The sequence below is a fragment of the Condylura cristata genome, unplaced genomic scaffold (genome assembly GCF_000260355.1).
Source record: "Condylura cristata isolate star-nosed mole 26May11 unplaced genomic scaffold, ConCri1.0 scaffold00032, whole genome shotgun sequence".
In the NCBI taxonomy this organism is placed as follows: Eukaryota; Metazoa; Chordata; class Mammalia; order Eulipotyphla; family Talpidae; genus Condylura; species Condylura cristata.
The window spans coordinates 2,593,156-2,617,852 of NW_004567133.1; the positions used below are offsets into that span (position 1 = coordinate 2,593,156).

Here is a 24,697-nt window from a genome sequence, read left to right on the forward strand (position 1 = left end):
ATCCACAGAGGTCCAGGACCCAGGCCTGGGCCTGCATAGGAGCGGCTGGGGGAACCCACCACTCTGGTTAAGGAGGCACTCCTCAATCCTGGAACAGCACCCACAAATCTTGGGTGGCGTGCAGAGAAAATCACTATTTGAACAGATTTACATCACCATAAATGACTTTTCATTTATCTGCATTTGCTAATTTATATGCCTTCATATTCATTATGTCTGGGGAACTGGGACATTTAAAATCAGGACGCCAAGCAGCTGGGAGGTGGCCTCCTCCGTGTTCTGGAGCTAAATCTCCGAGACTGGGGCCATGAGCCTGCACAAAGATGCTAAGCCCACACCCAATGACAAATGACGGCTCTGCTTGCACGGCACCCTGAAGGCCCCTCCCAGGCTTGAAGCACTCGTTCTTAGACCCAGAAATTTCACGAACAAGAGTTTGTCCTAAGGAAATAATTCTCTACGTAGGAAAAAACACACCCCAGCACAAGGATATTCAGAGCGATTTTCCTTAGTAGAGAGACTAATTAGCAACACCTAATTGTGCGACCGCAGGCTGAGCCGGCTGTGGCAGCAAAGCCGTGTCATGAGCCCGGGAGCAGACTCGCAGGATGCTTTTATCATGGGGAGCGGAAAATGGGACCTAAATCCGGTGATCACAGCCATGGACATTTTTTAAAAGCAGGGAACAAAGCCTTGAAGAACATTAACATGCTTCTCTCGGGATGGTGAGAACAGAGGTGATTTCTTCCCCTTTTGTTCTACCTCTCCGAGTTTCTCAAATTTCCTGAGATGAATGTATTAGAAAAGGTCGCCGGGCTGACGAACCAGCGTGTCCCGGTGTGCATGAGGGCCTGCAATGGGAATCCGCGGACGCGCGTCCTGTGTTTGACCGAGTCTGAGTGAGCAGGTGTGCGTTTAAAGGTGTGGGAACATGGGTGCGTGTTCTGCATGTCAGGGCATCTGCAGTTGCACCAATGCATGTGGACGTGTGTGTGCAAGGGGTGCCAGTGAGGGTGTCAGTCACTGTGGGGGCCAGCAGTGTGACGGGCCTGTGTGTGCATGTCTGAGCCTGTTTGAGGGAATGCGTGAATGTCCGTGCGAGTGAGCTGGGATCCACGCCTGGGTGTGTGGGAGAAAGCGTCTGTGAACTCAAGTGTGACTCCAGTTATGTGCTTGTGAGAATGTGACAGTGGATGAGGCTGGGACGAGTGTGAGTGTGTGTGACTGAATGTGTGTGATCTCCAAGGCTGCTGAGCACCGCTGACGACCTGTGGGGATCACTGACTGCCTTGGGGGGATGGCAGTATCTGGCCTCAGTCCTCTGGGGTGGTACGTGGCCCTCCCAGCTTCCCCCCATTCCAGGAAAGTCCAGTCCTGGTGCCTCCAGGAGGGAGGGGTGCCCGCGCAGGCCCTGGGCAGCTGCTGCCTGCCCCTGGACCCTCAACATCTGAAGCCCACGTCTGCTAGGGATGGACTTTGGACTTGAGCTGCACACAAAACACCATGATTCCATGGGGCAGGCTATGGCATGAGGTGCTGAACAAGACACCAGGCCGGTTTTGAAGGCTAAGCCTGTTCTGAAAGGGAAGACCCCAGGCCCTTCCACAGGGGCCTCCTCCCTCCACCTTGCCCTCTTTTGGGTGAGTCAGCTTGGGGCGGGCCTCCAGTTCCAGGAGAGGCCCGCCCTGCCCTCTGCTCCCTCTGTCACCTGCCTCACAGCGGGAAGCTTCTGCCTGGTAGCCCCAGGCCAGGATGAGCAAGTTCCAGGGCCCCTGCCTGGCAAAAGCCCCCTGTGTTCTCCGCTCCTTCCTGGCCCAGCCCTTGGGAGGCCTCACAGAGGCCCCTGACCTCAGCCAACTCCCACTCGCCTTCCTGAGCAACCTCTAAAGCCGGCAAGCAGGGGTCAAATTCAAGTGTAGCAATTTCTCCAGCCACAGATCTGACAGGAAAAGCCCAGAAGGGAGGGGCTTTCCATGAACCTCCAGCCTTCTCTAGCTAGGAGGCACATTAGCTCATCCACTAACCAACTGACTGACCAACCAACTAATCAACTGCCGGCTAACTTATCGGTGTGTGCCCTGGGCAGGTAGGCAACCCTTGTGGCCTGGGACCCAGGCAGGCAGGGGTCCCGGTGGCTGCCAGGGCAGCCCCTGCTCAAAGGCCAGGTTCTACACCAAGGGCCCTTTCCTCAGCTCAGTCACCACGCAGCAGGGCACCCTCTTGGAGCTCCCAGTGGCTCAGCCCTCACCCTGGCGGGCACTGCCCCTCCTGCCTTGCCTCCTGAGGTTTCAGACACAAACTGGGCTCTGGGCTTTTTCCTCTGCTGCAGAGCACAGCTGTATGAGGTTGTTTTGATTTCTTCCCCGAGGCCCAGCATACTGACAAAGGCCAGGCAGCTGCAACCTGGGTAACTCCCAGTGCGGCCCTTAGCCTTTCCAGCATGGAAGACTCTTCCGGTGTTTTGCCGCCTCCCCTGGTGCAGCTCCCCAGAAGATGGAGACGTCCACTCAGAGACAAGCGAGTCCTCCCAGGCTGGGCAGCACAGGCTGATCCCTGAGCCTTCCTCGGGGCTGATGTGCGTCGAGACCGTGGTATGATGCCTGGGATGGGGAGGGGGGCAGAGCCGAGTCCCCGACTGTTGACTATGGCAGGCCTCCGTGGCGGCCTCAGTCTGCAGCGCGTGGCGGCGACACCAAGGGATGGCCAAGGCGACGGCACCTCCCCTGGCCTTCTCCCCTGACCACCTGCTTCCAGGAGTCCCAGCCAACCACGTGGAGAGGTCACAGGAGAGGCCAAGGGTAGGTGTTCCAGCCACAGGCCCAATGGACGACCAGTATCAACCACCGGACACATGAGTGAAGATGCTTCTGGAAGATACACACCCCAAAGATGGAATCTGCCCCGCAGAGGCTCTGGACGCCATGGAATAGAGCCAGCCACCGCAAAGCCCCGTCCAAGTACCTGCCCACGAGCGCCTCAGCACAGCCGCTTCTCACCTGACAGAAGATGGGGTGGCGCGTGCAGGTAAAGGGCTCACGGTGGCTTTCTCAGCCTCTCCTCCTCCTCCCCTGCTCACATATCAATCTAATCATCACATCATGGTGTTTCTGGAATTCCTGTCTACCCCCCTATGCCACCCCTTTGTGCATCCAGCTTCAGCTGAGAGGGCCACTGGGTCCTGTCCCCCTCTCCGGCTCCCAGCCAGATGTGGGAAGTCCTGTAAGGTACACACTGGGCTTGGGTGACCAGCTCAGATACACTTGGGAAGGGGTGGTCCCGGTCTTGTGTCACCATTTTGGCTCAGGCGACGCTTGCTCTGGAGAACAAACCAGGATTTTGGGAGGTGTCACCCAGCCCTGCCTGACCCACCTGACAGGCCCACCCCCCGCCCAAGGCCCCTCCCAAGTGTGGGCCCCGCTCCTCCCTGGGAGCTGGTCCACTTCCCTGGCCTCCCGCTTCGGTCTCCATCTTCCATCCCCTCCATTCTGCGGCCAGATCTTCTCCCTAGAGCCCAGGTCTGGTGAAGTTTCCACCTCAAACCGATATTACAAGTAGGCCCACCACAAACATACAGAAACTGCAGGGTGCCACACACATGAAGAACCTAAAGCCAAGTCTTAGAGATGGATTAAAACAGTTAAATTTTAAGGTCTATATATTTACCATGATGCAGATATATTCTTCTACCACAATTTAAACATATACGTGTATGTACTTCTTTAAACCTTCACCCAGTGAAGAATGATGTAAACAAAAAAAACAAAACAAAAAAAAACCTTCACCCAAGGGCCCACACTCCTTCTGCCTTAGGGCCCGAGCTGCCTCCAAGCCCCTGGGCCTGTGTGTGGAGAATGGTACCCTCTGGCCCGCCCTCCAGCACCGTCTGGCCTCTCCCACCCCGACAGCTTCTGCTTTCCCAGACCGCAAAGGCATCTGGGTGCTCTGGGTCTCAGGCTTCCACCTGGGTGTCCCAACACGTCCTCCACATCTATAGGGCTTCAGTGACCAGAGCCCAGGGCTTGGGAGAGGGCCACAGGGAAAGGCCAGGACCACTGGGAGGACCACGCAGCCAACTGGTTTCTAAGTCAAGTCCACTTTATTTGAAATTTTTCACATGCCACAGATTTACATGGGATGGGAACACCCAAAATGTAGTTTGAGCACAAAATTCAGGAGCAGGCGTCACTGTGAGACACCACAGAGGGCGGGTCACCAGACAGACAAGGTGTTGTCAAAAGGCAAGTGACACATGTTCGGTCATTTAGCACCTGGTCACACATTTTGAGACCCCCCCCCCCCCGGCTGGCTCACCCCAGCCCCCTTAAAAGCACGCTGAGCTCAATCCTCTCCAGTCAAAGCCACACGTGGTTGGGCTATGGTCAGAGGGCCAGCTACGGGGCGAGCGTGGGTACCCACAGCCCCACGTGCACACACGTACCGCCACGAGCCCCACGGCCTGCATGCTCCCCCGGAGGCTGGTGCCCCCTCCCCAGTCAGGTGTGTGATCCCATCTTGGGTTTAGCCGGCAGCAGCTTCTGCCTGCTTCAGGCCCTGGCCTTAACTGAGCACAAGCCTGGCTAACGAGCAGCCCTGGGTCCCCAGGTCCCCCTGGCCCCAAGTGGGGTACAGCAGGTGCCCTGTGAGAACGCTGACAGTTTCCTGAACAATCTCCAGAAGAGCAACACTTAGAGGCCCCTGGCCGGCCTGCGTCACACTAGTTTCCCATTTCCAGGGGTTTTCATTGAGCAGCCAGCAGACCTCAAAACTTATCATTGGGGTCCTGCACCCCAGATGGATGTCTGACATCAACAGGAGTGTGAGCGCCTCCTGCACGGGCCTTCCCTTTCCCGTGGGAGGGCCCCCACGTGTTCGAGTCCCCACCCACGTCTCCCTGCACATTCACAGGACCAGGTACGGGTTTCCCTCACCTGACTGAAATTGATGGGACCCACTCCCAACAGTCACAGTTCACCATCCTAATCCACTACTTTCTCATTTTCTCTTACAAAGGCTCAGTGATGTTCAAACCCTAAAGAACAAATATAGACGGCAGGTTACCCCCACCGCCCCGCCCCTCAGTGCAGGATGGGCCCATCAGGGGCTTTCTGCAAAGCTGGAACAGGCCGTGGATGTGGAGGGCTGCTGGTTGCAGACCCTCGTGGGCAAGCAGAGCCCCGCCTTCCTGGGCCCCCACCGCACCACTCCACTGACCTTGCCCAGCCCAAATGGCCATCACACTCCTGACGCCTCAGCCGAATGGCCTAGGCCTCTGGGTCCTGGCACAAGGGCCAATCAAGGGGTTGTGACCCTGAAAACCCTGCCCCACACCGCCAGCCAGGGGGGCACCAGCCCCAGGGCCCAGCCTGGGGCCGAGCCGAGGACAGCCCTACCACGTGCACAGCGCACACAGCTCCCAGGCCGCCAGAGAAGGCACCCCGGGCAGAGGACAGGCAGGGCCAGGCCCTGGTTGTGAGAAACTGAGATGCCCTCAATCCAGCCTCCTGGGACTTGGGGGGTGGGGAAATGACTGTACATAGAAATGAGAAAGTCCAGAAGCAGGGAGGGGCCTGTGGTCCTGAGTCAGGATTCCCGCTCCCCTTGGCCCCTGGAGCGGCCCCGGGCGCCTCCGCATTGGCCTCGGTGTTGCTGGTGATGCGGCTGCAGAGGTGGGGGCCGGCGCAGAGCAGGTGCGGGGTGAGCCTGGGGTCTGAGGGTGAGGGGCACAGGCGGAGGCAGCCCTGGGAGGCCGGCGGGTGCTCTCTGTAACAAAGGAGCGCCCTGCTCCCCCCCCGCCGCCGCCCGGTGTCTTGCACACACAGCATGCACAGACGCGCTCCCAGGCAGAGATGCGCAAGCACGCACACACATGTGCGCCGCCACACACACACCCGCGCCCGGTGCTGACCAGGCCCCTCTCAGCAGGCAGCATATGGTCGGTCGCTTAACAACCCAGTTCTGCCAACTGGGGACCATTAGGGTGGGTTCTTTTCCCAGCGTAAAATGCTGCAGCATATAAATTGCAATTAACACTGGTGCCAAAATAGCACTTAGCGAGAATAAGCACATTATTAACATCTGGTGAATCCTGTCTTGGGTGTAGAAGCAGCGGCAATTCTTGCTCTAAGTAAAAGGATGGTTGCAGGGGACACTAAAAATACAAGTCTACTGTTTAGGGGTTGCTATCCAAGGCAGTGTACACCCCCAGCCTCTCACAAATGGTCCTCCCAGCCCTGTTTATTGGAATAAATTATACTGCTGGTTAAAACTGCTTGCTCGTGAGAACAGCCCTCCCTGGCCAGAGCGTGCAGGCGTCTCAGCCTCTGGAGAAACTCCTAGTGGAAAACACACGCGGCCTGGGCCAAGGTCGCGCTGGGTGAACGGAGGGCACCCAAGCCACCCAGGCCCTGGGGCTCTAGCCTCACCCACAGAAGTCCCGGAGTTGACAGGGCCACCTGCCTCCCTCACAGCCCGTGCTGGCCACAGCCGTGCTGTTCAGGCAGCGACTGCTCAGGCCCTGGCTTGGAAGACCGGTAGCAGTTCCCACACCATCCTTCCTAGTCACCCTGGCCTGGTGGTTTCCACTGCCACCTGGCAGAAATGGCCAGAAATTAGGGAGAAAGGTACGCCTACCTCCCAGACTCTCATCCACAGAAATGGGCCGAACAGGAACCTTGGTCCTTCTTTCTGGGGGCCAGGGCAGCTGCCCAGGCCGTGAAGAACTGAGGCCCAGGCTGCAGCCTTTAGGCCAGGTTGGGACCTGAGAGGTGAAGACTCTAGGGGAGGCCTGCTGTAGGGCATTCAGCTGAAGGCAGGTGCAGACCATGCCTCTGGCTACGAGGCAAAGAACCGCCAGCTGCAGCCTGCAGTGGAGAGAGGACACTCACAGTAAGGAAAACAAGGTGAGCGGGAGAGGCCCAGCCCCAGCCCCAGCTGTGCAAACACACCCTCCATCAGTCAGGAACTGAACAGAGAGCCTGAGCCTCAGGACAGGCCCAAGTCGCTGGGCCAATGTGTGCTGACAGAACTAGCCAGGGCACTCAGGGACTGAGATTATGCCAGGCCCCAAATCCAAGGGTTCCCACAAGCACGACTAGGTTTCTAGGTTCCTGGGCCACCTCTGTCTGTGGGGGGGTGGGGAAAGAACCCAGGGTGGGCAGGCAAACAAATGCCCAGGACATATATAGCTGAGACAGAAGGACAAGCCACGTGGAATGGGGCCAATAATCACCATGGAAACAGCAGAAAGATGGCCGAGCTGTTGGGGCCACCAGGAGGAAAGCCAAGAGGGTTCCAGCAGTGCCTACAGGGCCCTGCAACCTCAGCCGAGCAGGAAAGGGAGGCCGGCAAGAAAGGCCCAGCCTGCCGGCTCCTGGGACGCAGCCTCTGCAGCGACTGAGGCATGCCCGGGGTGGACGCTGAGGCCACAGCCTCATGTCTCCAGAGCAGGAGGCAGAGGGGATACCGCAGGGGCCCACCAGCCAAGGCGGGGTGGCTCTGGGGAACCTTGGGGTTGAGAAGGCAGAGGCGCTGGGCGTAGCACAGGTCGGCCCTAGACTACAGAGGTCACCTCATTTTTGGAGTAGCTAAGTTGAAGTTCTTTAAAGTGCAACATAAAGCTATCTGAAATGGGATAGTTTGATCACTTACTCCAGCTTTAAACATCGTTTCTGGGTTTTAATATTCTAAGCCGTGTGTGTGTGTGTGTGTGTGTGTGTTGAGCATCTCCCCAGAAGGAGAGATCCTACAGATGACTGAAGTCGCTAAAGCTAAGCAGATGACTGGCCTGTGGCAGGCCCTAGCCGGAGCCCCACCCAGCAACCCCAGGCCCCAGGGCCCTGCCGGGCCACTGCTCCTGAAGTTGTCTGATGCCACCTTGCTGGACGCTAGACACAACTGGGCTAAAATGCGTCTCAGGAGACGTCTGCAGCCCCAGAACTTGCTCCTCACGTGTCGCACGGACACCTGGCCTGAGGCAGGGGCTCGGGGACACATGGCCAATGGCCTCATAGCCAGAGGTCAGTGTGGACAAGCTTGTCTGCCCACAGGCACAGTCACCTGTGGGGGGTGACCAGCACCAAGCCTCAGTCCACCCTCCACCAAGCACAAAGCACAGAGATGGCAGGGGACCAGGACAGCAGCAGCCAGGGACACAGGCGGAGGCGAGGAGGCGGCTTGGCGGCGCAGCGCTGACGGCCTGGGCGGCCCGGCAGGAGAGCTCTGGCAGCCCTGGCTCTGCGCAGTCATGCCCACCGCCAGGCCCCCAGCCACCCCCACTGGGCTCTTCCTGCTGTGTCCTCCTCCGCCGTCTCAGCCCAGATTTCTCGTGACAAGCCACGAGCGCTGCGAGAGGAAGCACGGGGAGCCCTGGCCGGGGAGGTGGCAGAGAAAGAGGCTTCCTTCCTCCGAGACACACCACGGGGTCGAGTCTGGCGGGCTCCTGGGGCCCGCACCAGGCGAGGAGCAGGAGTGGGGCCGCAGCAGCCATCGGAAGTCACACGCCCATTCCACAGTCCTGCTCCTTGGCTGCTGAGGCTGCCGGCAAGGGGACTCCGCGACGGAAGCAGCTTCGCTGTGCTGTCACCACCACAAGTTTGGGGGCTCCTCGGCCACTCTGCTTTTAAACAAGGTGATCTCGTCCAGATGCATCATGGGGACGTCCCGGATGACATCAGTCAGACCCTCATGGAGCAGAGGGAAGATGACGACGTTCAGTGCGGGCCGCTCGGCCTGGAAACTGAACCAGAGACAAGCCATTAGCAGGCCTGTTGGAGGCCAGACGGGAGGCTGCCCACACAAAAGGATGGACAGAGGAGTCTGCCTCTGGTGGTGCTTCTGTCAGGCCCAGAGCTGCCCCTGCACGCCAGGCAGAGGGGCCAGGTAGGGAGGCCTACAGAGGGCCTGCCAGAACAGGCTGCGACATTCCTGGCCCCGGAGCAGCATTGCTAAGGAAGCTGCAGAACTGAGGCCTCTGGTGACCAAAGGCCCCACAATCAGGACCCAGCAAGGGGTAAAGAAAAAGCCATGGTCCCACAGCTGGTCAGAGCCAAGTTCCTTTTTGCACAGTCCCTCGCATGTGGTAGTGGACAGACAGGCCCAAGTTCCAGCCCAGGAGCTCAAGGTAGGAGGTGGGACACAGTGACCCCCAGGGGGTGAGACAGAAGAGCAGCTCTGACTAGGGAAGAAACGTCCATCATGCGAAGGTACCCACACAACAGGGGACCAGGGCCTTGCTAAGGCTAAGACAGGCCCTCCCAGCCCCCACACCTGCCTCAAGGAACGAGGAAGCCACAGTCCCAGTTCCTGCTTGAGGCCCCCAACGGACACAGGGCTGGATTTATGACATAGGTAAAGTACATGCCAGAAAGACACTCATAAAACTTGAGTTTATTGTTTTGGCAATAAAGATGCAAGGAAGCCCCTCCCCATGCCGCACATTTTCTGCTCTTGGGCTGCATGCAGTGTCTGGCCACGAACCTCACAGTCTGCACGGCGGGCAAGTCGTTGCCTGCAAGCCTGCTGTGCGACTGACTTGACTGAACCAAGGATTCTCGGATATATAACATGAGTGCAAAGGCCCCCGTGTCCTTCCTTCCCGCCATCGCCGGTTCTTCAAGGGCTGAAGCAGGATTAACCTCTCACCCCAATGCAGCGAGGATGCTAGCCCTTCCACGCGGACCTGGGCGGCTGCAGGGGTGCAGCTGTCCAGGCAGCCGTGAGGCCCAGCACTTGGTGACAGGCACAGAGGTCCCAGACAGCGAGTGGAGCTGCCACCTCTGGCGTTGGGCCACACTTCCTTCTGTGGCCTCGTCTTCAGTTCACACCTGGGGCAACAGGGCGTGCAGCGAGCCTGAGAGCCACCCAAAGCCGCCCCCAAGAAGCCTGCACACGGTCGCAGCTAGAGCCGCTGTCCCCACCAGGGGAAGATAATCCGAGTCCTCATGCAGGGGTGGTGACAAGTTGGGAGGAAGGAAAATGGGAAGTGTTCACTTGCAAGGGCAGGGTTGGGGTTCCCTCCAGGAAAATCGGGGGCTCCCCACAGAGGCAAGCTCTTGGCTGGGCTGCCAACTACGTGCATTCTGCTGTGGAACTCATGCTGTTATAATGTACTCTGTGAGATTCCAACACAGTGTGAGACGTAAGTAAACAGAGCAGTGAAATAAAACAAGTCTCCTTGCTCCCCATGTTGAGAAGCCAGGCTGGACTGGAACCGACGGTGGGACTGATACCCGGGACCTCTCACCTGACCACAGCTAGTCACTTCGCTAACAAGAGCCTGAGCAGCCACTGCCGGCCTGAAATTGCAGAGACACAAGCCAGGTCTGAGGGGTGGGTTCTCCTCCAGGTGGTGGAGTCCTGGGTTCCAGGGCCTGGCTCTGCAGTCACGCCAGGTGTGGGCTGAGGGTCGGGCAGGCACCAGGGCACAATCCAGAGGCCCAGTACTAAGCCCACAATGGCCTGCTTGCTGTGTCCAGGCACAATCCCGATCCCTGCAGACCTAGCCACCTGGCTCCCAGGAGAAACAGTGAGACCCATGAGAGCCAGTCACCAAGGGGTCACTTCAACAGGGCAGAAAGGTTGGTCCCTCCTTGAGGGTCTGAGGAAATTCACACGGAGGCTTCAAAAAGACAAGTCACACTACACTTGCTCTGCCATAAGCAATAGGTCCTCGAATAAAATGACTTTGTTCAGCATCCATTTCTTGGAACACTGGTGAGAAAAAAAAGCCAGCTGATGCTGAACACCACTTAACGACCTGATTTCAGGGGCCTCCCTGGTTAAGTCACAGCACTATGAAACAATCCGAGTACAGCACGAGTTCGATCCCTGGCCAGGGAGCTGACCCACAGGGCGCAGCAGACCTCTCCTACCTCACCCGCTGCTCCCCTACATAGCATACTTACAAATGGTTAAAATGGTCAGTATTGTGTTATAGATGGCTCGCCACAAAAGAAGAAAAGCAAAACCTGCCTGCAGAGAAATAGGGAAGGGAACCCTTGACGCTCACTTGGCACAGAGCCAGGAACGCCCAGATCTGTGTGTGAATTGTTCCTCCGGGAGAACCTTGTGAAAGCGTGCAGAGACAGGACAAAACTGCGCTCCAGTCACAGGAAAGACAGCCATCACATACTGTCCTTGAAGGTGGTGCCCTTCAGAGCATGACATGCTGCTGTAGGTGTTCATGCTGCTGTAGCATGAGCCCAGAAGGAGTTGCTACAGACAGGGAGCCCTGAACCCCACAAGAGATTCTGGCTCAGGTCCTGATCTGGCAAAGGAGGGCTCCAGGAGCAAGGCCACTTTCAAGCCAACAGTCACCTGCTCTGCGCTCAGGTGGCCAAGGGTCCCGACCCCCTGCCGAGATAGTCACCATGTACCATGGGATCATGGAGCCTGGCCTTTCCCCTGGAGAGCCTGGACAGCCTTGATCATAGGAGATTTTTAACCAGCAAACATCTTCCACTTGTTGGTCACAGCCAGGCTGTGGTTGCTGCAGTGGGGCCCACGGCTGCCCAGGCCTGGCCCGCCAGCTCCCTGGCCCTGGTCCTCGGGACCTCCTCCAGATGGAACTAAACTTGCTAGCCCCCAACTGAATAAAGGCCACGATCCCCCCACTTGAACCTGAAGTGAAGCCCTGTTGGCCGGCTCTCTTTCCACAACCCAAAGATCAGCACTCTAGGTACAACGACTGCCACAGCCCTGTGGTAAGCCAAGTCGTGCAAGATGGATCCAACTGCTTCCTTTAAAAGCAATTAAGGCAACAAAATCACACTAATTCCATTTTTAAAAATCCACTTTCAACTCCAAAGCTTCATGTTCACCATATTTGAACAATTTATTGCACCATCTGTAAACTTTACCGGTTCCTAAACTCATTTGCAGAACACAAACACAGACGAAGCCCTCAGAGTGTTCTGGGCACTAAGTGGCGTGTCTACACAGGCGGCCCAGAGCCCCGGCGTCTGCCAGAACGTGTGGCAGCGGCAGGGCCTGCTCCTCCAGTCTGGCAGCTGGGAGCATGCCGGATTCGCGCGCCTCCTTTCAGCCCAGGTCGGAGCCTCTGCCTGCCGCCTCACAGACCCATGTTCCCCAGCAGCACAGGAAAACTGAGAAACTCCCCGGGGTCACTGAGAGGGTCTGCCCCGGCCTCCAGGCAGAGGTACAATCTATCCAGTGAAATGTCAGGCACAGTTCCCCCAACATCTGGGAGAGAGACAACATGATTCTGCCCCAGGAAGAATTTTCTGAGCTCAGAGAGAGGAGGCTGTCCTGTTCTGACCCCTCAGGCTGATACACCACAAGTGTAGTCTGGAAAGACTATGAATAAACGAGGCCCCAGAAGATGCCGGCGCCTTCTAGAAAGCACTGGCAGCCTGCAGACCCAGCATGTTCTCACCTCAGGAGGTCCTGGTACAAACAGGGGAACTGCAAGGCCTACAAGCCAGGCTTGGGACTCAGTCCTGCTTCCTCTTCGGAAGGTCTGAAAGGAAGGGCAGAAGCATCACAGAAGCAGGATAAGCCTCTGCGAAATAAGAATGTTGTCCGGCACCAGGCAGCAGAGGCCCAGCCCACAGGGAATGGAAGCAGACGGGAGATCAGGAGAGGCCCCAAGCGGAGAGAAAGTGCAGGGGCAGCCACTGCCAAACCTGGAGGCGGCCAGCAGTCACAGAAGTCTGAGAGGGGCCCAGAGGGTCACGTCTGGGGCCTGAAAGGACAAAGACAAGGTGCGGGAAGCAGAGCAAGTCCAGTCAGTCAGACGACATCCTCGCCCAGCCAGTGCTGTGCGGCCTCCCCCTCCAGCCCACCTTACAATGAGGAGTCGAGGAAGCCCACCGAGCAACCATGCGCTCAGTGGGCAGATGGGGTCCAAACCAGGGTCCCAGCAGGACCAGAGCTGCTTGGGGCCCACACAGTGGCTCTTGGTGCCAAACCTGGCAACAAGAAGAAACTGTTCCAAAGGCCACCCACGGGGATGTGTCTACAGGTCACACGTTGACCTTGAAAAGAGGCGGTGTTTTTGCCATAACGTGACTACAGCCACAACATCAGCCCCCCCCGAGTGAATCAGAAAAATCAGGCCAGACCTCAAGGCCACACAGATGAGGGGACAGGTAAGCAGCAGAACAACCAGAGCCAGGTGCTTCCTCCCTCTCAAAAACTCTGAGTTTGGCCTGGAAAGGGGTGAGAAAAGAAAAATGATCAGAAAAAGTGGCAACAAATGCCAGCCTCTTCCTTTTTATGTTATCCCTTTGGTGGAACCTGGCAGGCCTGTAGGCAAAGATAAAACAGAAATGAGTGGGGGAGGGGAGAGTGTTACTGTGAGCCACAGCACCATCTGCTGGGAATCCTGCAGAAAAGCATCTGGGGCCTCACTGCACAGCAAAGGCCTTAAGGGTGTCCAGAGTGCAGGGCCAGGGGCTAGGGCCTGAAAGGGGCAGGCAGGCCGGCAGGCCAGCAGGCCCCCTGTGCTCAGCCCCATTGGTCAGAGCTGACCTGCGTTGCCTGCCAGCCAGGAAAGGCCTCTGCAGGCCATACTAAACGGCACCGAGCTACAGCAGGGCCACACCACCGAGAGCTGCAGGCGGTGGGCACTATGGGCGTGCCCACCAGGAAGACACCCACAGGCCTGGGGCTGCACTGGGCTGGAGGAGTAGTTTTTCAGCAGATCCGGGTCTAAACAGCCCTACAAACACAAGGCTTCCTCAGTCCTGAGGCATCAGGCGAGGGGTCTGGGGTGCCCCCAATGGTGCTCAGTCCTGTAGAGTGTCTGGGAGGTGTCAGTGCCCCTTCCCCTCTGGACATCAACTCTGTCCTTACAGTGCCAGGATCCTGGCCAGGCTATTCAAAGCCTCAGTTTTCCCATCTGTATTCTGGGGCCAATGGCACTTACTCTGCAGGGCTTTTGATACCTGAACAATGGAGGCAAAATACACTGCGAGGCAAGGGTGCTCAGGATCCTGCGTGGGGCCCACACAGTGGCTCAAAAGTTGGCTGCAGAAGCCCTCCTTCAGTCATTTTAAATGAAAAGCTAGAATGGTACATTGTGTGTGTGTGTGTGTGTGTGTGTGTGTGTGTGTGTGTGTGTGTGTTTTTAAAGCCCTTAAAAATTTTTAAATGCCTTCCTTATGTTAAAACAACTCTTTGCATCACAGAGGTCTTCAGCATAACTTAGAAAGGCAAAGTTTGCAGATTTAAAATTTCTCTTCTCACGCTGTCTGTAAAGACACTCGCCCAAGGGCCTGCACAATGACCCCCACCAGATGAACCATTTCGGGAGAACCCAAGAGAGGTGAGTGGCTTAACATTCAGTAACCAGTTAATGGAAACATAAGTCCCACCTCTTCCCCAACTTCTCCAGCGTAAGCGGGAAGGTTCAGAAAACCTAAGTGTCCGCCTGCAGTGATCCACTGACTTCACGGAATCACCAAGGCCAGGAGGCCTCCTCGAGCCCCAGGGAGGCACACACAGGTCGGAGAAGTCATGGAACTGGACCCGGTGACATAGAACCTGTGAGCAGAGCCTCAATTTAGCTTCTTTCCCACAAATACTTGGGATTTGTGGGATTCTAACTGGGGGAGGGGAGGACAAAACAGGCTTGCTGAAAGGCACCTAGCACCTTGTTTTAGGTGACATAGAAGTGGGCTCTGCACTTACAGTCAGCTTCCAGCCTCCTGCAAAGCAGCAGTCAGATTCACTCACAGGAGCCCGCGGGGACAAACCCAAAGCCACCTCCCACAGACACTTAGCTGTACTCTGTGCACAACCCAACAGACATTGAGACCTGGGCTCCCAGGCCAGGATCAGGCAGATCTGGGGGGTGGCGGAGGCTGTCACTGAACTCAGGGTGGCACTCTGAAGCAACTGAACACAGGAGGCCAGGAAACCAGGAGGAAGAGAAGCATCAGGCCACCTGACAACGGAGACCCAGAGAGTTGGGTGCAGAGCTCCGTGCATCCTGGCATGACACACCCACCCAGGCAACGGGAAGGGACCCTGAGTCTGAGTTTTCCCTTCCCCCCCAAAAAAACCCAACTGAAGCGTCTCAAGAGATCTAAAGAGACACTCAGCAAGAGGAGAGGTGACCTTGCAATACACACATTAGATGACACTTCCGCAACAACCAAGACGCTCAGATGGCGGGGGACACCCTCACCCCAGAGGCTGGGGAGCCAAAGTGACAGTATCATGGGCAAGGGTGGGGACAAGCACTCACACCCCTTAGGGGAAGTGAGTCTTGGGAGAACTGCTAGGGAGAGCAACGAGGCAATTTCTCTCACAAGCCCCAGCCACGCCACTTCCAGGACTGTGTGCACTGCACACGAGGAAGCCCACCCGAGGGCAGTCACGAGGACTGAGGGAACACTGCCAAGAACCGGATGGCCAGCAACAGAGCGGAAACAACACATGACAGGTCGTCAGAAATGCTGCTCTCCCGGAACTTAGAAGGAGCACAGCAGCTTCACACGAGAATGACATCTGGAAACACAGGCTTCACACCACAGGCACGCAAGGCTGCCCCAAACACCCTGACAGACACCCCGCAGCACACAGGCGTGTGCATGTACTTCCAAGGCTCAAAAAACAAACTCACACTGGTCGTAGGCTCAGGTACTAAGGGGCTTTATTTCGGTCAATATATGATGACCCCTTACCTCTATTTTTTAAACATCATAGAGTAAATTTCAGAGCAACTGCAAAAAAGGCAGGGCAAGTATGAGTCTTATTCTGTGAAGTCTCAAATTCACAGAGACAAAGAAGAACAGAGGCTGAGAGGAAAGAGTGGGGTCGGTGTTTATGGGGGAGATTTCAGTGGGGAAGATGACGTCCTGGAGAAGGGTGGCAGTGAGGCTGCACAGCAGTGTGAATGGACCTAACGCCCCTGACCCACACACTCCAATGTAGAAAGCTGTAGAAATGGTCAATTTTGTGATGTGTATTTACAACAATCACAAACAAAAACAGAGCTATATAAAGAACTATTAAGAATGGACAAGGAGTGAGTTGCAAAAGATATTAAGTGAGAAAGCAAAGGACACGTGGAAACTACGGAACATATTCTACATCTGCTCGTCTGTGCAGATACGAGGGACAAAGGAGAACCAACTTGCCAGGCTGTCTGCCAGGAGTGTGAGGAGGAGGGGAGAAGAGGGCTGAAGAGGACATGTGAGCAAACTGGGTGACAAGCCCCAGCAACTCCCTTTCACACACTCTGACACGAGGACTCCAGTAAGAGTTCAAATACAAATAGGTATGTACACATCACACACACACACATCAACCTGACTGATGGCTGAATGAGAAATGAAATATTAGACAATAATAAGTAAACTTGACTTTTCAAGAATGAGAAAACAAGACCACACAAAAGGAGGTGGGAAGGCAATGAGTACTCTGGACACCGTGAGACACACACAAATACCCCACTCCGGCTAGCAGAGCTGTCTCACAAGGTGGAGGGGGCTAGCAATTCCAAAACTACCTCCCACAGACATCAGGACTACACAAGTTATACAGTGAAGGCCAGGCTGCCCACTGTCACACACTGTGGGAGAGAGGTGACCCTTAAGGAAGGGGACCGGCCATGATGATGCTGGGTTGGAGTAGAGACATCAACCTGAGCATTGTTTTCACTACAAATGCAAATGGAGAGAAATAAAATAAAAACAGATGGATGTGTGTACATAAATATACACAGATGATTTCCTACTTTGTACACAGCAAGGAGTGACACCCCTGTGGCACTGCCCCAATCTTGGTTTCTAAGTACACTTCTTCTGAGAACAGAGCCAGTCTGGGGCAGGAAAACATAAGATATGCCTGGAATATTTTGCTGTGACAGAAATAAGAAGTTATCAAAAAAGGGCATGTTAAAAGGGCACAGGACCCAACTGACATAATGCCCCATGGTCAAATTTGGAACAATCTGAGCCAACAGTATGAACAGTGACAGGAGCAGACTGAGAGCTGCTGACAACTGCGTGAATAAGTGAATGGGAAGGCAGGATTCTCCCACAGTACAGTCCCCATTAACAAACACAGAAGGAGCAAAGGAAACAGAAAACCAACATCAGGCAAATGTCCAGAGCATAACTTGTTGGCAAGATCCATCCAAGGAGGCTAAGTTAACGGGCAAAAAGCCTGATGAGAAACAGTATTTGCAGACGCTTATAATTCTCATTACACTAGTAACTTTACAGGGGAGAAACCTGGCAGACATCACAACCAAGTGACTAAGGGTAAGTCTGCTGGGGGTTGAGACACACACTACTAATTGCACCCAAAAGCTACAGTGAGAAGGATACAGGGTCACCTGTGATTTTCTGACCAAGAAACATCAGGTAAACCCAAACTAATGGAGAGCATACCAGACATCTAGCCAGTGCACTTCAAGAATGTCAAGGTCCAGCTCTCCCTGGTGGCAAACCAGGTTAAAGCACAGCACTATGAAACTGTAGCCACTATCGCACGAGTTTGATCCCTGGCAAGGGAGCTGACCCACATGGCACCTCAGACCTCTCCTGTGTCGCCCACTGCTCCCAGTAGTGTATTTCAGTACATCTACCTATTCTGCTCCCCACTCTGTCTCTAGTGAATCCTCTCACCCCCACACCTCTGGCCTGTACCCCAGGTTCTGTATGCATAAATAAGTAAATCTGTAAAAAAAAAAAAAAAAAAGCCATCATTAAATCAAAAACGCAGCCTAGTGAATGGGAAAAGGTATTTGCAAACCACATATAAGACATGGGGTTAATATCTAAAATATACAAACAACTGAGCAACAACCAATTGTAAAATGGATTAAGGATCTAAACAGGCATTTCAGCAAAGACATACAGATGGCAAACAGACACATGAAAAGATGTTCTATATCACTTATCATCAGGGAAATGCAAATGGAAACCACCATAAGATTTCACTTCATGCAGGTGAGAATGGCTATTATCAAAGTCAAGGAAACAATAAATGTCGGTGAAGATGTAGTGAAAAAGGAGCCCTCATACACTGTTGGTGAGAATGTAAATTAGTCAACTAAAACAGTATGGCGGTTCCTCCAAAACTTAAAACAGAACTAGCCTGTTCTCCAGTAATCCCACTTCTACGCATTTATCCAAACATTATTAAAAAAAGAAACAAACCCACGCAGTACACATCCCAACAGCCAAGACATGAAGACAGGCCGGTGCTACACCTAGGGAAGAGGGTGTGCACACAGGAGGGGCTGCCGCCTGGACGCAGAGATGGGTCTGCACCCTGTGGCTACTCGGAAGGACCCGGAGGGACGGAAGTGAAGTAAGTCAGGAGAAAGGCAGATACCAGGTCATTCCACTCACTGATGGGAAAGAAACAGAGGGAGGGGGAAAAGCTCACTCTGACCACAGGAGGGTGCCGCCAGAGAAACGGGGCTCAACAGGCAAGGGGACGGCTGAGGCGCAGGTGACTGACGTTGGTGGTGGGCCTGGGGGGGGTGGTGCGTGCAGCTGCTGAGGTAAAAAACACCTGAAACTTACAGTGTGATGAACTAAAGTTACTTCAGTTGGAAAAAAACAACAAAAAAAAAAAACGCAGTGTATTTTATACATCAAAAAAAGCATTTATGACAATATACGGAGAAATAAAGAATACCTTTACTTTCTTTTGGGGGCAGCTGCGAGCACTATCAGGCAGGCACTGGCAGCTATGGGATGACAGGAGCAGGGCACTGCCTACCACCCCAAAATTCTGACATGCCCCAGCTACATTCTAACCTTCGCCCCCAATCATGTCATCACATCCCACTTCCAGTACTTGTGTCTCAGTTGAAGATGATGATGAAGTTTCTAGGGGAAACTGCGTACCGTGGGCAGGTGTTCAAGAAACTCCCATCCCACCCTATAGGTGAAGAGCGCTTGCAACTGGCTGTGCACTCACAGCACATACCAGGAGGACTTGGCCCCAACCACCCAGCACTGCCATGACATGGGGACCTGGACCATGCTGGTCTGACTTAGTCCAGATCACGGACACGGAGGAGACTGACCAGGGAAGAATGACTCCAAGGTCAAGTTCCCGCCATCCCACCAGATCTGGGGTCACCTGTACATCCACACTTCATCGCCAGGAGGTCCAAAGCCTCCTTCTAGCTGCAGGTACCTCCCACCCTCAGGTCTACCCAAATAAACTGCCTGTAAAACCAAAACATCAGGCCCTCCCTGGTGGCACAGGGAGTTAAAGCACAGCAGGATGCCACTTCAAAGATGCGGCTAAAGCCACTTCAGGATGAGTCCAATCCCCACCCCAGAGGTGACCCACATGGCGCAGCAGACCTCTCCTGACCCGTCCGCTGCTCCCCTCAGCAGTGTACTTTGTCGATCTGCCTGTTCTGCTCCCCGCTGTCTCAGGTAAAGCCTCTCACCGCCCTGTACCTGTGGCCTATATCCCAGTTCTGTGTGCATAAATAAACCTTAAAAAAAAAAAAAAACAGAAAGTAAAACTTTTGTACGGGGCGGGAAGAAGCTTCAGCTGTGTAGAAAACGAGCCACAGAGCGGAATGAAAACGCAGCTTTGGAAGACTCAGCCTTCTCACCCCAGGCTGCCCACAGTGCTTATCTCCCTCCCTCCACCCAGTGAAGACCTAGGGAGGAAGGGGCTGATGGACGCTGATGCTGAGCTTCTGGGTCACCCCCGGCTCCGCCTGTGTGCACCCACTCACCTTCGGAGGAGGGACTGCTGCAGGTTCTTACAGGTGGCGAGCGACTCCCCGGTGAACATGTGGCACACGACGACATGCAGGCAGCGGGCCATGAAGGCCAGGACAGCCTCGGGCTGCAGGGTGCCGCTACGGGAGACCAGGCACAAACGCTGCAGTGTGGAGCACTGGCTCAGGGCCTGGAAGAACTGGGCGTTGGCGCTGAAGTAGGGCTGCTCCAGTCTGTGGGGAAAGAGCAGAGAGTGGTGGTGAGGCCTAGCCTCTCGGTCTGAAGTCCCCAGACATGCCCAGAGCCTAGCCCTGGGTGAGCCCTTGGACCCCGGGGTCTCCTCTGGCAATCTGATTCAAAAGACCTTGCTGACCCAACTGTCTGCCACTGTCTATAACCAGCCAGGACCCAACTCCCTGAACCTCTGGCACACTGGGCAGGAAACGGAGTCATGCTTGTGTGTGGTCACTGCCCTCAGGAGGGCTGATACAGGGAAGAGCAGGTACAGACAGCTCCACACACAGACAGAAGTAGGCATCCAGAAGGCAGGGAGACAGACAACCCGGGCCAGGTGGGGCCACGCTAGCCATGCCAGAAAGGATGGGGCAGCACTGGGCAGGCGCATACCCCCTAGTCTGGGGCTGAGGAAGACTAGACTAAGCACGCAGACCTCAGCCAGCAGACGAGGCTGGAGGTTTCCACCTAAGTATATGAGCAAGATGGGTGGAGAGGTGAGGATATGCGCTCTGGTCCCCAGCGCTAGACTCAACAAAGGGCAGAAGAGCCCTAAGACTGTGCTGAGGCTCCAGCTACAGTGACAAAGATCAGGACTAGGGAAAGAGCAGCAGATGTGCCAGGCTTTTCCTGGGAGTGTATGCCCAGGCAGGAAGCAGAGCACAGAGGGGCATGAGGCTCAGAGCGGCGTGCGGCACAGAGCACTGCGGCACAGGAAGCGGAAGTCCAGCTGCCAGCCCACGACACATGGATGTCACCGGATTCCAGGCAGGAGTTTGGGCCATTAATTCCCTCTGGGATAAAAGCCATGGCAAGGCAGAGAGGACCAGGAGGAAAGCAGAAAAGATTCAAGGGGACTATGGGTTCAATCTACTCCACCAGGGGAAGGGAGTGATCAAAGTCACACAGAGACCTGCCATGCATATGGATTTTCAGAGAAGTTGGATTTTCCTCAAGAAAATGTTTGAAGATGCTGGTTGGTTCTCCTTTAAAAACTTTTTTTAGAAAGACATGGAAACAACCCAACTGCTCAAAAGGAGATGACTGGATTTAAAAGATGTGGTACATATTCACAATGGAATATTACTCAGCAACCAAAAAAAATAAACACATGCCTTTTGCAGCAACATGGATAGAGCTGGAAAAGATCATGATGAGTGAAATAAGCCAGAAAGTAAAGGAAAATATTAGATGGTTTCACTCATAGTAGGAGTATAAAGGACTAGGGGAGAAATAATAATAATGAACAGCTATATACCAGAGACATTTCACAGGGGTGGAGTGGGGAGCGGGATCAAAAACAGTAGGGGGAGGGAATGCACTGGACTATGGTGATGGCACATGGGTGATTTGGTGATGGGAAGCCCATGGGGATTACAACTGAGATGGAAAAAGGCACAAAATGATGTAAAAATAAACTATTACATTATTAAAAAAAAAAAAAACTGTAAAAAAAAAATAGGGCCCTCCCTGGTGGCACAACGGATTAAGACGCAGCACTGCAAGCTGGCCACAGCCGCTTCAGTGCGAGTTCGATCCTCAGCCCCGGGGCTGACCCACATGGCACAGCCGGCTGACCCGCCCGCTGCTCCCCTCAGCAGTGTACTTTCTCGATATACCTGTTCTGCTCCCCACCCTGTCTCTGGTGAAGCTTCTCACTGCCCCTGCACCTCTGGCCTGTACCCCAGTTCTTTATGAATAAATAAATAAGTCTTAAAAAAAAAAGTCCTAGTAAGGCAGGCATCTCTTTATAGATCTAAAAGTAAGGAAAAAGGGGGGGGGGGGGTTTTGAACCTGGGACTGTGGAGCTGCAGTGACCTCTGCCTCCTGCAGGGGGAAGCAGGAGCTGTGCCGGGGCCTGAGAGTGGGGCCAGGATGCAGCAGGAAAGGACAGGCCTGAGGCAGCCTGGTCACTAGGTGGCAATGTGCATCTGCAGAGCCAGCCAAGAGGAAGGTGTTCGGCCTCTGGGTTAGAAACCAGCGGGCAGGCAGAGAAGGCAGGCAGAGAAAGTGTGCTGTATTCACACACAATTTAAGCAGTTTTTCACCTAGAGGGTCACTGCCAAATTCCTCCGTACTGAAGGAGGTGGCCCATCACAGGTGTTCAGGAAGAGGCTGGCCTACTGCAACTGTCCACTCCACTGGCTAGCCACACCACAGCCCCCTACTCACACATGGGCTGGCAGAACTGACGTGACAAGTGACTGGGTGACCAAGAGTCTGCAGAGGGCAGAGGATGACGAAAAGGTAACCTGACATCGCCTCAGGGAAGGGCACCCATGGCCCTTTCTTCTCTCCTCACTCTCCCTCAGCCATCCAATCAACAAGGTCAGTCTCCAAAGCCCACTTCCTGAGATGTCTAGTGTCCCTGAGGCTCTGCGGGCCCAGGGAGACACTAGGAAAGGAGTGCCCCCTCTCCTTTGCCTGCCCATACAGTGCCCAGGCCTGGGCTCTCCTAGGACAGTCTCCAGCACCTGTGTCCAGAGCAGTCCTTTTGCACCCACCCAAACCTTCCCTGATTCCCTGGTTCTGAGGTCACGGGCAGCCAAGGGTGACTCAGGACTGTGCCCCCCCACCACCAAGCAGGACTTAATCAGTCTTGGAAAGAAAGTGCCTTCTCTGTTCAACTTGTAGTCTTCTCTTTGCCGAAGTGCACACAAATCCAGAGCTGCCTGGCCCCAGCCAGAACAACGTGTTCTGCACCGCCTTTTTCAGGGCAGCCGGCTGCCCAGCCAGAGCCCAGCTGGCACAGAGCTCAGATTCATGGACCTTCGTGGTGGAGACAGCAGCAGCCGGAGCACGCTCGCCTGGGACCCCAGGGCTGCATCTCAAGAACATTCCACCAGGAAGTTCAGGAGTGGCCAGGGAAGCAGGCCTGAGAAGGAGAGGCATGCCTCCCTGAACACAGAATTCCGCTTCCTTTCTCTGGCTGCTGCCCACGGCAGGCGGCACCACCTGCTCCTTTCAATCCAGCCCCCAGTCAGCTTGCTACAGAAGGCAGACATCCAGAGGGATGGGGCCATTTGGCCACGTTTTGAAAACCGGTGTTTGTTCTGAACAGGCAGTACCCAGCTCTATCAGACGAGATTCTCAGCAGCCATGGTGCACAGAGAGGCCATTGTGAGTGGTGGTCAGGTTCACGGTTACCCTACAAAACCCGTTTATCCCAAGACCCACAGGCCTTTCCAGGCACAAACTCACACTGTATGCAGGGTCCTGCTCCTGGGGAAGGCCCTGAGTCGGAATGATCATGTCCCGGACCTTGACGACCACTCAGTGACCACTACATGCTGCTGTTACCCAGTTCATTTCTTAAAAAAATTTATTTACGCATACAGAACTGGGGTACAGGCCAGAAGTGCAGGGGCAGTGAGAGGGTTCACCACAGTCAGAGTGAGGAGCAGAATAGGCAGATTGATGGAGCACACTGCTGAGGGGAGCAGCGGGTGGGTCAGGAGGGGTCTGTCGCACCATGTGGGTCACCTCCGGGGTGGGGATTGAACTTGTACTGAAGCAGTCACAGCTAGCTTCCCAGTCCTGTCCTTTAACCCACTGTGCCACCAGGGAGGGCCCTGTTACCCAGTTCAATGCCCAGCTGTGAAGCGGGAAACAGTGCCAGCTGCCTGCAGCTGGGTCACCTAGGCTCATCTACAAAAGGAGACAGTAATCTCTACACTCACAGTTACCAGAGAGCCTATAAGCCCTGGGAAGCAGCTGGCAGCCATCCCCAAGGCACCTACACCACCCGACAGCAGCCTCAGCCCCTGCTAGCACACCTCCCTCCCTGTGCTGGGCGTAGGCTCCTTTGCTGATTTCTCCTCCTCCTCCTCCTGACCAATAATCGCTGAGCATCCCCAGGCCTCATATATGGTCTCCCCAGATTCTTTTGCTAGCTGGGAAACAGCTCCTCCACTGGTGTCTGAGGCACCTCAAACTCACGTGTGCATGCACCCAGCTGTGTGGGTTCAACTGCTCAGTCCAGAAGCCGCCACGCCATCTGCACCCATGGGACCCGCCATCCCATTGACCCCATCAGCAGATTCTCTGTAGTCAGAACCTGGCCATTTCTGGCCCTACATTGCTTTCTCCTGTCTCTGGTTACCAGGTCTGACTCCACCTCCTGACAGGGGTGCCGTGCCGGTCAACTGGCAGCACTAGCACCTCTAGGGGTCCCTGTAGGCAGCAGACACTCAAGCTCTAGGAGTCAGGCAGGTGCTGGGGACACAGCAGGGGTTCGCTACATGCCTCTATACATTCTGATTTCTAAACTACAAAACGTTTTACTCATTGATTGCTCATCTTATCAAAAACATTCTGATGACTGCCAAATAGCTTAACCACAGTAAGGAAAGGTGTGAGGTTTAAGGTTGGCAAGACCAACACAGCTGATGGCAAAAATGACAAGCCCAGAAACACCTTGGCTCTGAGTTGTGTTCAATTAAAACTCAAATGCTCACATGGGCTCTCTGAAGTAAGAAATATTCAATTCCCTGGTGGCACAAGGATTAAAGCACAGAATTGTGAAGCTATCTGCAGCCACTATAGCACGAGTTCAATCCCCGGCCAGGGAGCTGACCCACATGGCACAGCAGACCTCTCCTGTCTCGCCTGCTGCTCCCCTCAGCAGTGTGTTTCAGTAGATCTGCATGTTCTGCTCCCCACTCAGTCTCTGGTGAATCCTCTTACCCACCCCCCGCACCCTGCACCTCTGGCCCGTACCCCAGTTCTTGTATGCATAAATAAATCTTTTTAAAAGAATATTCAATTCCTGGTCACAAACATCAAACAGGGTA

At 54.9% G+C, this 24,697-nt stretch overlaps 1 protein-coding gene across 3 annotated transcripts in view; it reads right to left on the reverse strand.

Moving 5' to 3' along the window:
- Positions 1–6,073: 6,073 nt before the first annotated feature.
- FBXL18 (F-box and leucine-rich repeat protein 18) overlaps positions 6,074–24,697 on the reverse strand; it is a 31,051-nt gene continuing 12,427 nt past the window's right edge. Inside the window, exons 4-7 of one of the 3 annotated variants that reach the window (XM_012731937.1) lie at positions 19,685–19,903; positions 13,080–13,166; positions 12,392–12,475; positions 8,694–8,734 (exon numbers count right to left, since the gene is read on the reverse strand). In XM_012731937.1, the coding sequence (XP_012587391.1) occupies positions 12,430–12,475; positions 13,080–13,166; positions 19,685–19,903 (352 nt within the window). In that variant the 3' untranslated portion in view covers positions 8,694–8,734; positions 12,392–12,429. Of the gene's footprint in view, positions 8,735–12,391; positions 12,476–13,079; positions 13,167–19,684; positions 19,904–24,697 lie in introns of all 3 variants that reach the window. The other 2 variants (XM_012731936.1, XM_004691922.1) reach the window with 2 other exon arrangements.